The 12197-nt window shown below is 32.3% G+C and overlaps 1 protein-coding gene across 1 annotated transcript in view; it reads right to left on the bottom strand.

The window, feature by feature from the left end:
* LOC132696058 (protein Wnt-10a) overlaps nucleotides 1–8351 on the bottom strand; it is a 29546-nt gene extending 21195 nt beyond the window's left edge. Inside the window, exons 1-2 of the mRNA XM_060660608.1 lie at nucleotides 8089–8351; nucleotides 2242–2522 (exon numbers count right to left, since the gene is read on the bottom strand). Coding sequence (XP_060516591.1) covers nucleotides 2242–2522; nucleotides 8089–8144 — 337 coding nt within the window. The 5' untranslated portion in view covers nucleotides 8145–8351. The remainder of the gene's footprint in view (nucleotides 1–2241; nucleotides 2523–8088) is intronic.
* Nucleotides 8352–12197: the final 3846 nt, after the last annotated feature.

Raw genomic sequence — 12197 nt, 5'->3', positions numbered from 1 at the left:
TTCATAATTTTTAATGATAGATATGAGACATGAACTAATTCGACATTTTTATTATAATACATTTATTAAAACAACAAAATGAAACGAAAAAAGTAGGTACAATATTAGAATTAAATTGTGAAATTTGAAGTTGTTACAAATTATGAATTTGGGAAATCAATCCCATCGATGTTTGTAATTATTATTATTATTATTATCATTGTTTTTTCATAGTGTAATTAAATAAGATTATACGCACCTAAATAAACAAAGAAAATTTTAGGATAACGATAAATGTTTTAATTTATTTCAATTGTTTTGCAAAATTATTAGTTTCCAAAATTGCAAAAAACTAGTACCAAATAAATTATCATTGAGGGGTCAGTACTTGATCTAAACGTAAGTAATAATTCTACGGATTTTACTTTTATATGTATTCGGCTAGACTAAAACCTAAAAAGGAAAGCATTAATATTGAGATATTCGTAAATGAACTTTTTTCTAAATGAGCATACAAAACTAAACACAAAAAAAATTGTAGCAATAGTACAAGTATCATCTTATTTTCAATTGGAACAGGTTTTTATCTTTTATCTTCAAAAATAACCAAAATTTTGTGCCTTAGTAGGATTTTGCAAAATGAAAAAAAGCAATAGAACGTACCAACAAATTATGATATTAAAGAATAATAAAGAAAACATATAAAATTCGATAACTTAATACCTACTAACTATAATTACCTCTACTCTGTTTCAACATTGAAATCTAGCTCCTTCATGTCGAATCCATATACATCTTCAACTTTACGTTTATCTGATTTAGGATGTAGAATTGCGTTTCAGTTTCTTTTCCGAGATTAGTTTACTATTTGGACACAAAGGCACTAGAGATGTGAATTTTTTTTATATTTATTGTCTGATTCCCGAGGTAATTGTTTGGGGCATTTGGTAATAATATCCGCGGTCTCCTTTACCGCTGAGACCTTATATAGTATATATAGCATTAGATACCCAGAGCTGCCGTTTACAGAACACAATATTTGTCGGTGTTCGTGGTAAAAGCAATTTTTTGAAGATCAAAAGTCAGGCACTCATATTCATCATTGCCTTTAGTTTTTTCAAAGTCTTCTTTGCGTAGCGTCCGAGCTTCATTGACCTACTCTAGATGTCGCTATTTACAAAACTTCTCTTCATTTAAGCTACCATCAGACTTGGATGTCATATAGAGGCGACATTGAGTTGGATTGATTTTGCAGAGGTATTAATTAATGCTTATCAGGATGAACAAAGAGTTTGAGGTGATGAAAGAAGTGAAAAGGAGAAAGATGGTCTATCTGGGTCACATAATGCGGGGTCCAAAGTATGAGCTGCTTCACTTGATAATCCAGGGAAAGGTTGTTGGCAGAAGATCAATTGGAAGAAGAAGAATATCCTGGCTGCGGAATCTGGTTTAACATGTCTTCTTCAGATCTTTTCGGAGCAGCGACATGAAGAAGAAGAAGATGGAAAATTATGGAGCAGATTACACGTTTATCTAATTTTTTCATGTAATGTTGGTTCATAGTAGCTTTTTGCATAAAAGGTCCAAAAGGTCCTAAATTACTTTTAACGTTGTTATTCCTGGTTATTTCGCAATTATAAAAATTGTAAAAAATGGTAGCGAAAGGCCATCGACGACATAAAAAATGGATCACGGTCGGATTGGTCACCAAGGGAGTTATTGTCATCGCGTTGTTATGACCCGGCAATAAACCGTCTGATGGTCTACAAGACGCGTAAATTGAACGTTAAATTATTCAGCGTTAAAAGCATCGGCGGATGCTTTTAGTGGGTTTAATATCCCATTTAATCGGCAACCGGCTGCGGTATAAATCCGAATCAAAATTTGATTACTGTATCAATTTTAACATTGTAAAAGTCTCAATTATCGCCGTATCGTTTAGTCGTTGACAATGCGTACAAAACAATGTTATTATTTTACGCGTCTATGGACACGAGAGAACTACGAAATGGAAATTTAAATTTAGCTTAAAGAGATGAATCTTTTCTTTTAATTATTATGTTTATGTATGCAAATTATGGTGTTTACGACCTTCCACGTAAACGCTTAATGTATTTTTGATGCTCGCCCCAGTGATAAACCGAAACAGTTTTTTCCATTAGCGGTTTGTAATTATTCATCATTATTTGTTGTCGTTTCTGACAAGTATGGCGTCTGCACAAACACTGTCTGCGATTAGATTCACCTAGAAGGTCAACTCACCCCTCTGGAACATGGCGCTGATGTAAGGGTTTCTCCCTTTGGTGCTCAGCGATGAACAATTCCATCTGTAGCCTTGGAACTGATGCTGACACTCCTTCACTGCTTGATTTAGTCCTTGAAGAGCCTGCAGAGTGGCGTCCGGCTGTTGGTAGCACAACTCGATTTGGTGCTTGGTCAAGCCGGGCACCGTTCTACAGAAGGTGGGGTCGACGAGTGAAGGGTAAAGGGTCGACTGAATTGCTTGGTGGTGGCTTTGTGGTGAAAGCTTTGATCTTGCAATTCTGAAATCATTTAAGAAGCTATCGTCTTCGTAAGTAAAGCACATTTCGTTAAATTGGAGTTTAATTCAATGTATACCGGGCTATAGTAAGGCCCTTCCCCGTTCGCTGAAGGCACCATCAATCCAGTTGACAGGTACAAATTCTGAGCGGAATTGAACGGAATTTTCCATTTTGTTAATCTAGACTGCTCTTAAATGCACTATAGATAATACTTCCTGGATTTGGTGAACAATTACCATAACTTAAACGTGTCTATATTTTTTCGACGACCGTCAGTTTTTGGGTGCATGAATTGAAAAATGTTAAAATTCAAACGTGCTGTAAAAACTTCGAAATCATCCGATTGCTCCTAAACCAAAAAACTTAACAAGCTGTTTTTCCAATAATTCAAATCAATGTGGGATTCTCAGAGACTTATCCTACTCAACTGTGAAAAATAACTGTCGTAAAGAACTGGGGTGAAAAAACTTATCAAAAGATGATGAAAAACATTCAATATATTCTCGGATAGTCCCCAGGGGGCGTAATCGTGTCCTTCAAGTATAAATAAATTATACTATATTGCACATAGATCAAAATGAAGCCGTTGTAGAGATGGAATCAACGCAATTATTTTGTTATGTGTTTTTCCACTATCTCTTAAAGGAAAGTGCTGTGGGGTGTTCGACCATTTTCGGAAATAAATGTCAATAACTTCAAAGTTGAAATTGTTGACAGGGACTCTCTGCTTCTTGCTCAACGTTGCTCTGAAGAGATTGATTTCGATTGCTTGTGTTGCCGCTAGATGGCGTTTTGCTATTTACTGTGAAAATACAAAAATTATATTTAATTTGTCAGGCGTGTTTTGGAAACCAGAATTACAAGTCATTTCAACCATTAATTGTTTTAATTTATGCGATGGAGTAATTTTATTAATTATTATACAATATTTTATTAGTTTGTTATATTATTATACTAAATTGTTGCATTGCAATATTCAATCTTCTGGGAATAAGCACTAAACATTTTTCATATTTTAATAGTAAATTTATATACATTTTGCTGCGGATTTCACTAGTGTATTACTCTAATACCTGGTTATTTTTTGTTGCAATCAAAGTCACACTTAAGAGACAGTGTGTGTGTATTTATTATTTATTAGATTATAATAATAGTTACATATATTATAATACTTGCACGAAATATCTATATGACAAAACCATTTTGAATAAAGCAAAACCCAAATACTGTTTGAAGGTTTGCCTTTTTGGATATTTTGTCAATATTCTAAGCATTTAATTGGGGCTTTAAGAATTTTTATCGTAGGTGGAAAAAACCAGCGGCATAAAATTTAAACCAACTTTATTTGTTTAAATAGTTAAAATAACTTGTCGGATGGACTATTTGGAAAGACTTTCATTAATGTCCGGAATGCGATACACTTCACCTAACTTTAATAGGTTATAAAATATTTAACGCTCATGTTTTTCGCATATTTTTCTGCCGGGAAAGATTATATTACCCGGAGGTTAAATGAGCCTTGGCGAAAAAATTAAATCTTCATACCTCGATGTTTTTTACCGTACTGCTAATTATCTGGTCATTTCAAGTAATTTGAGATATTTAAACGGTTTAGCGGTAATGCAGTAAGCTAAGCTTTATTATTACGGAATATTGTCGGAAGTTGATTGCTACATATATGTATATATATATATATATATATATATATATATATATATATATATATATATATATATATATATATATATATATATATATATGAAAAGAAATATTTAATTTATGTAAAAAGTAGTCAAAGTGTGGGGTCAAGTAGATATTTCGTAAAGTTTAAAAAATTCGACGCCTGCAAAGAGTTGGGCGTCGCGACTTATTCGCGAATTATTCGATTGCAGAGACTTTGGAAATACGCGAATACAACAGTATTTTTACAAGTATGCCATGAATGTTAGTTACTATGGCAACCATTGTTATCGCAGTTGTCTTAAATGCAATTACAAACAATAGATTTAAACTATTTTAGTATGATTTTATTTATTATTTTTTATCGATTTAGTTCTGATAACATGATAAATAAATGAAAAAACAGTAAAATACCTACAAGTTAATAACCAAAATTATTATTGCAATTAACTACATAATAAGACATTTCAAAAATTTTGTTCAAAATTATGTCCATCTGCTCGAACACAACTATCAAAAACTTTTAACAGATGAGCTTGGGTCACTTGTAGGAGAGTCCTTCTTGCGATAGCGGCACACGCTGCACTAATTTTGTTCTTCATAGATAACGTTTTTTAGGTAGCCCCAAAGAAAATAATCTGGTGGTGTAATGTCCGGGGACCTCGCCGGCCACCTTACCGGTCCATTAGTACCAAACCATCTATTGGGATATTCTCGGTTCAAATACCTCGTTACTATTTGGGCAGGCGCTCCATCCTGCTGTAGCCACATATTCATTCTAGTGTCAAGAGGCACTTCTTCTAATAGTTCCGGAAGTGTAGTTTGAAGAAATCTTAAATAGTGATCTGCATTTAAAGTTCCTTCGTAAAAGTAAGGTCCAATAAGGAATCCATTTAATATGCCGCACCAAACATTGATACTAAAAATTCGTTGGTTACCTCTTTCTGTAATCCAACGATGGTTTTCGGACCAAAAACGACAGTTGTGTCTATTAACGATTCCATTATTTTGAAATCGACTTTCGTCGCTTCATAAAATTTTCGAGAGAAAATTTGCATCTTGGCTATACAAATCGGACAATGTCGCTAAGAAATACATTCTTCTAGCATAATCGCCTGGTTCTAGTTTATGAACTAGTTTACTTTTGTACGGGTGAAAAGAGTTTCTATGTAGAATTCTCCACGAAGAACTTATGGTAACACCGGTATTTTCTTTTATCAACCTGCTGAATTACAGCAGCAGTATTTTCATCATTTGTAGCCGTCCTGTTGCTATCTCTTTTAGGTTTTATGAAGCTGCCATATTCTCTTAAGTTTTTACATAAACTTGAAAAGGTTTTTGCATCGGGGACTCTTCTATGCGGATAACGCCGTGCGTAAACTCGTTTTGCTTCTCTACAATTGCATCTGGATTCTCCAAACACCAGTAACATGTCTACTTTTTCCTCATTGCTAAATTGCACCATTTTTACATAATAATTCTTAGTTTTTTTTAAACCGAACAAATTTGGATATTTCTTGTGACAAAATGTGACAAGTTTTTGATACAGCAATAACAACTTACGTTTGTAATTGCACTTAAAACAACTGCGATAACAATGGTTGCCATAGTAACTAACATTCATGGCATACTTGTAAAAATAAGCGTTAATCACATTTTTTATTAATCAAGAAATGTTTACTTTAAATCGGTATAACTTAGAAACGGGTAAAGTAAATAAGTTTGAGTAAATAACAAAAAAGTTTTTAAATAATATATACTTTTGTATGCGCGTATTTCCAAAGTCTCTGCAATCGAATAATTTTTCGACGCGTCGCGACGCCCAGCTCTTTGCAGGCGTCGAATTTTTTAAACTTTAGGAAATATCCACTTGACCCCACACTTTGACTACTTTTTACATAAATTAAATATTTCTTTTCGTTTTGGACTTATTGGCGTGCGGAGTTTTAAGTGAAAAACCCTGTATATATATATATATATATATATATATATATATATATATATATATATATATATATATATATATATATATATATATATATATATATATATATATATATATATATATATATATATATATATATATATATATATATATATATATATACAATATTTATAGAATGCTTTACTTGCCATCGTGATTTCCTACTATCTAAACGTAGGACCTTCCTTTTTGAGAAATTTTTTACCTACAATATCGCTACAGTGTTTAACACAATTCCTAATAATATTAGTAGTATATTGTATTTTGGTAGTTTTAAGGTTGTGCATACTAATTTTAATATAACTTGTGTTGAGATCTATCTCTTTTGTACTTGGTCATTTTGTTAAAGTCTTAATGAGGTGGTTATATGGATATAGTTATAGCAATTTCATAATCATTATGATCATGAAGCAAGAGGAAGATTTCTTTAGGTATTTTTCAAAATAAATGCAAAACTTAAGGGCGTAATTCCTCCTTTAAAATACCTTTCAATAGTTTGTCTTATAAACGTTGGGCCAAATGATAACCATCAGGAACATATCGCGCAACATTATTATCATCAAATCACACTTTCTGCATATCTTGTTAAAAAATATTTTTTCAATATTTTTATTTTATTTAGAAACTTTTGTCACCTGCGATTTGTTCACAGTACTTGCCTTTTTCAAGCAAAAAGAGAATTAGATAAAAAAATGCTAGTGGATTTCTTAAGGCGTTTGAATAAAAAATACGAATAATAACGGCGAATTACACTAATGCCGAAACGGTAGATACGCATTCGATGTATGAGCGTGCGAACGGAAATTTCCTGGAACCACTTCAGTTTCAACACTCAACATAAAAATCGTTTTTTTGTTTTTCTCTAGGCATCGAGCTTATTTGATGTGATTTTTTTCAGTCATACGCACTCTATTTTTTCATAGTTGTTACATAAATAGATCAATTAGTTTCAGAAATGATTATTAATAAATTATTTTCAGAACGAATTTTTTATTTCTTTTATTTGGAAACTGCAAGTTGTATGGAAAAGTTGCAGGGAGGCAAAAAAATGTCTACAAAAGAAAAGATACAATGAGAATTTTAATATTTGTTTCGCATTTGTTTTGAGACACCCTGGAGAAACAGAATAGTTTGAAAAGGAGTTTTCTATAATATTAAATTACTTATGTTGCCTTGACCGAAAAGTAATTTGTTCTGTAATCGAATCACCCTTGTAATACCTATTCATTCTTACTTACTTACAGTATTTCCAGCGTTTTTACAATGTAAGACTCTAGGTGCATTCCAACTCTAGCCACTTAAATGAGAAGTCTTTATCGTGGACGAAATTCTGTGGCGAAACTGAGATCGCAGAGAAATAAAATCTACAAAAAAGTTACCCACTAAACTAAACGGTCTAGTTAATTGGGAGAAAAATTTCAATGAAAATCACGATTCAAATTAAATTAAAAAATATACAAACAAAAACTTAAAATGATGGAGCTTTTTTGAAAAAATATCAAAAGTTAAATTTAAACTAAAAGTTAAGGCCTAGCTTTGAAATCGTTTCAGATAGATTTAGAAAGATATGATAATTAACAATGTAATGAGTTTCATAAATAAAAAACAGTTTTCCATTAATACTGCCTGTCCAATTTGATTTTATATTTTATATTAATATAACTATTTTCGATGAAAAAATGCCAAATTATGTGAGTGCGTATTTAAAATTTTTCGGTAAAACCAAGTCTTTTGGGGATAAAAAAGAATCCCCCAACTACCCAAACAATCAAATTCCGACGTCACACACCAAATATCCCATGAGCATTTCAACTCAATCCCAGTGGACGTAATTATCCGATAAACGTAACACCAACCGCATTTATCGAATTTTGGCTTTTTTTTCCGGCACCAAAAACTCACCGTACTATCAACAGCAGCAGCGCGAATGTCAGTCGCCGCGGGATCTTCAAATTCATCCTCTTAACGCTCACTCCCGACGTGATAGCGCGCTGTGTCTTTTTATCGTAACGTCTCCACTCATAATCTTCACAATTTTTCGCCTCCGATAGTGAAACTTTCGGCGCGAGTACTAAAGAATCCTCCGGAACGATTCTTCGATACGGATCCGGACCCGGAAATGACGTACGTACGGACGAGTTTGGGTTATCATCACGCCGTAATAATCCTTGTCCGTAACAAAACGAGATATGGTATATGGCGCAGTTGTCGGTGCTCTTTGAAGAAGAGCGATGTTCGTCAGCGGCGGTCAGGACACGTGGACCTCCGGGGGTGCCCGGAGGGAGGGATGATCCCGTGTTCGGTGGTGGGGAGGCGGGGAGGAGTGTATTGGTGGGAGCGTCGAAATATTCACGCGCCAACTATCCGTGTAATGTTTAAAGTAATCTGGATAGTTCGAAACGCATTTGCGAAGAAATATTGACGCCGAATTTGTTTTTAAAGAGTCACCGGATTTCGTAAAATTGACGTTTTTCGTGCTTCCACCAGGGCATCAAGAGTTCTGTATTTTTTAAGAGCTAAAAATTGCTGTTAATCGTGCATGTAATTTTTTAGCGATGTAATTTTTTTGGAGCAAAATGCGCTTGATTATTTTGGCGGATTTTTGTTTTGAAATCTGCGTTTGAGCATTTTAATTAATCGCTTCAAATGAATGCGATGTTAAGCGAAAATGTATTTACCGCGTAAGTAAATAAGTAAAATCTGTAATTTGAAAACTAAAAATCAGAAAAAAGGGGAAATTTTTGTAATGCTGTATAAAATCCAGTGTTTGATTAATTATATTAATTTTTATGTTCTTCCGAACCAAGTCAATGCAATTGTTTTGCATTCAGGTGAGATTGTAATATAACTTCTGTTTTATTATCATTTCTTATAATAATCAATTTTAATTTTCCTTGTAAAGTTGCAACACCTACGCTTTCTTTTAAAAAAACCGTTCATTAATAGTTTTTATAATAATAACGTTTGGCAGATGACGGTTTGCTTATGTGGAGTTTTGACTCCATATAAGCGAACTACGCCCAGGCAATACTTGAAGAATGTTGTTGTTTATTAGAGGAACTAGTGGTAATAAGCATTTGATTTTCCTTTAAATGAGTTTAAAGATACATAAATTTTTAACATCGCTGAATGATTTTGAAAGGTGCCTGATTTGTCATAGCAATACCTACATAGATATTGTTGTCCCTCCTTGTAAAACGGAAATGAACTTCGCTAATGTATTTAATTTTCGCAAGTTATTAATAATTTCCTAGACTAATTTAGATTGCGTAATTTTACGCATACTAGAAATTGGCAAAACTTTTAGCATTCTGAAGATATCCTCCGATTTTGGCAAATTACTAATGATTTTATAGACAAATTTAGATTGCTCAGTTTTAAGCATACTAGAAATTGGTAAAAATTTTAGTCTTCTGAAGATATCCCCTGATTCTTGCAAATTATTAATGATTTTATAGACTAATTTAGATTGCTCAGTTTTAAGCATAGAAGAAATTTTTGCAAAATATTAATAATTCTATAGAAAAATTTAGATTGCTCAATTTTAAGCACAGTAGAAATTGGCATAACTTTTAGCATTCTGAAGATATCCTCTGACTTTGTAAATTACTAATGGTTTTATAGGCTAATTTAGATTGCTCAGTTTCAAGCATACGAGAAATTGGCAAAACTTTTAGCATATTGAAGATATCCTCTGATTCTTGCAAATTATTAATGATTCTATAGAATAATTTAGGTTGCACAATTTTAAGCACAGTAGAAATTGGCATAACTTTTAGCATTCTGAAGATATCCTCTGACTTTGTAAATTACTAATGGTTTTATAGGCTAATTTAGATTGCTCAGTTTCAAGCATACAAGAAATTGGCAAAACTTTTAGCATATTGAAGATATCCTCTGATTCTTGCAAATTATTAATGATTCTATAGAATAATTTAGGTTGCTCAATTTTAAGCACAGTAGAAATTGGCATAACTTTTAGCATTCTGAAGATATCCTCTGACTTTGTAAATTACTAATGGTTTTATAGGCTAATTTAGATTGCTCAGTTTTAAGCATACTAGAAATTGGTAAAAATTTTAGTCTTCTGAAGATATCCCCTGATTCTTGCAAATTATTAATGATTTTATAGACTAATTTAGATTGCTCAGTTTTAAGCACAGTAGAAATTGGCATAACTTTTAGCATTCTGAAGATATCCTCTGACTTTGTAAATTACTAATGGTTTTATAGGCTAATTTAGATTGCTCAGTTTCAAGCATACAAGAAATTGGCAAAAATTTTAGCATATTGAAGATATCCTCTGATTCTTGCAAATTATTAATGATTCTATAGAATAATTTAGGTTGCTCAATTTTAAGCACAGTAGAAATTGGCATAACTTTTAGCATTCTGAAGATATCCTCTGACTTTGTAAATTACTAATGGTTTTATAGGCCAATTTAGATTGCTCAGTTTCAAGCATACAAGAAATTGGCAAAACTTTTAGCATATTGAAGATATCCTCTGATTCTTGCAAATTATTAATGATTCTATAGAATAATTTAGGTTGCTCAATTTTAAGCACAGTAGAAATTGGCATAACTTTTAGCATTCTGAAGATATCCTCTGACTTTGTAAATTACTAATGGTTTTATAGGCTAATTTAGATTGCTCAGTTTTAAGCATACAAGAAATTGGCAAAACTCTTAGCATATTGAAGATATCCTCTGATTCTTGCAAATTATTAATGATTCTATAGAATAATTTAGATTGCTCAATTTTAAGCACAGTAGAAATTTGCATAACTTTTAGCATTCTGAAGATATCCTCTGACTTTGTAAATTACTAATGGTTTTATAGGCTAATTTAGATTGCTCAGTTTTAAGCATACAAGAAATTGGCAAAACTTTTACCATATTGAAGATATCCCCTGATTCTTGTAAATTATAAATGATTCTATAGTATATTGGAGATATCATCTGATTCTTGCAAATTATTAATGATTTTATAGACTAATTTAGATTGCTCAGTTTTAAGCATACAAGAAATTTTTGCAAATTATTAATAATTGTATAGAATAATTTAGATTGCCCAACTTTAAGCACACTAGAAATTGGCAGAACTTTTAGCATACTTAAGATATCTTTTGATTCTTGCCAAATTATTAATGATTTTATAGACTAATATAGATTGCATAGTTAGCATTAGCCCAAATACTAGATCGAATGAACCTCGTTGAGGAACACATCGTTAATTTCGTCGTAGTGACCCGTTCTCTCTAAAGTAATTTTATAGTTCTGATAACACCTATTAGTAAGTTAAGTCACTGTTAGCCAAATCAGTAAGTCGCACAGTTTCGCATTTTCTCCACAATAGGAGCATTACAGTATCGTCCGCAAATATTTAATACTTGCAGATTTAGAACAAAAAGGCCCTAGTATAATACAGATCCATAATTAGTTGCCCCAGTTTTACTTTATGCGTCCATAACACTGACGTACAGTTTTATATCGCACAGATATGTTGTAATTAGTTGCGACATCTTGGAACCCCATTTTCTCCAACTTGTTCAAAAGGATCTCATAACCAACAATTCTCACCTTTGTCTAAATAATCTAAGACGTCTACTGTAGCGCTTAGGGTATTGCTGTGTCAGAAATCCATATTAGAAATTCAGTCAAGATATTGATTGTTTCAAATTTGACCTCCTGTACAATCTCGAAAATACGTATTTAAATTATTGACTATTTCAATAAAAATGTTCGTTTTGTTTCCATTTATTTTTAACTGGACTACGGAGTCTTCAATATGGAGTCACTATAGACAATGCAATGAAGAACTGAGCGATCAGCTAAAGAGACGTCTTACAATATAATAAAAAAATGACCAAAATTGATTTTTCTTTTTTTAAAAAAACTGTTTCGGTTAGTAGCACAAAATTGATTAGCATTAGTTACGTTTAGTTTAGATTATCTCTTTGGTTTTAAATCGCCCCGTATATCTTTCTATCTAACGGCTGTTTTTTTCGA

The sequence above is a fragment of the Cylas formicarius genome, unplaced genomic scaffold (assembly GCF_029955315.1).
Source record: "Cylas formicarius isolate icCylForm1 unplaced genomic scaffold, icCylForm1.1 PGA_scaffold_1__22_contigs__length_36826433, whole genome shotgun sequence".
In the NCBI taxonomy this organism is placed as follows: domain Eukaryota; kingdom Metazoa; phylum Arthropoda; class Insecta; order Coleoptera; family Brentidae; genus Cylas; species Cylas formicarius.
Note: the sequence above shows the minus strand (reverse complement) of the source record. Positions and strands in the feature narration are given on the sequence as shown.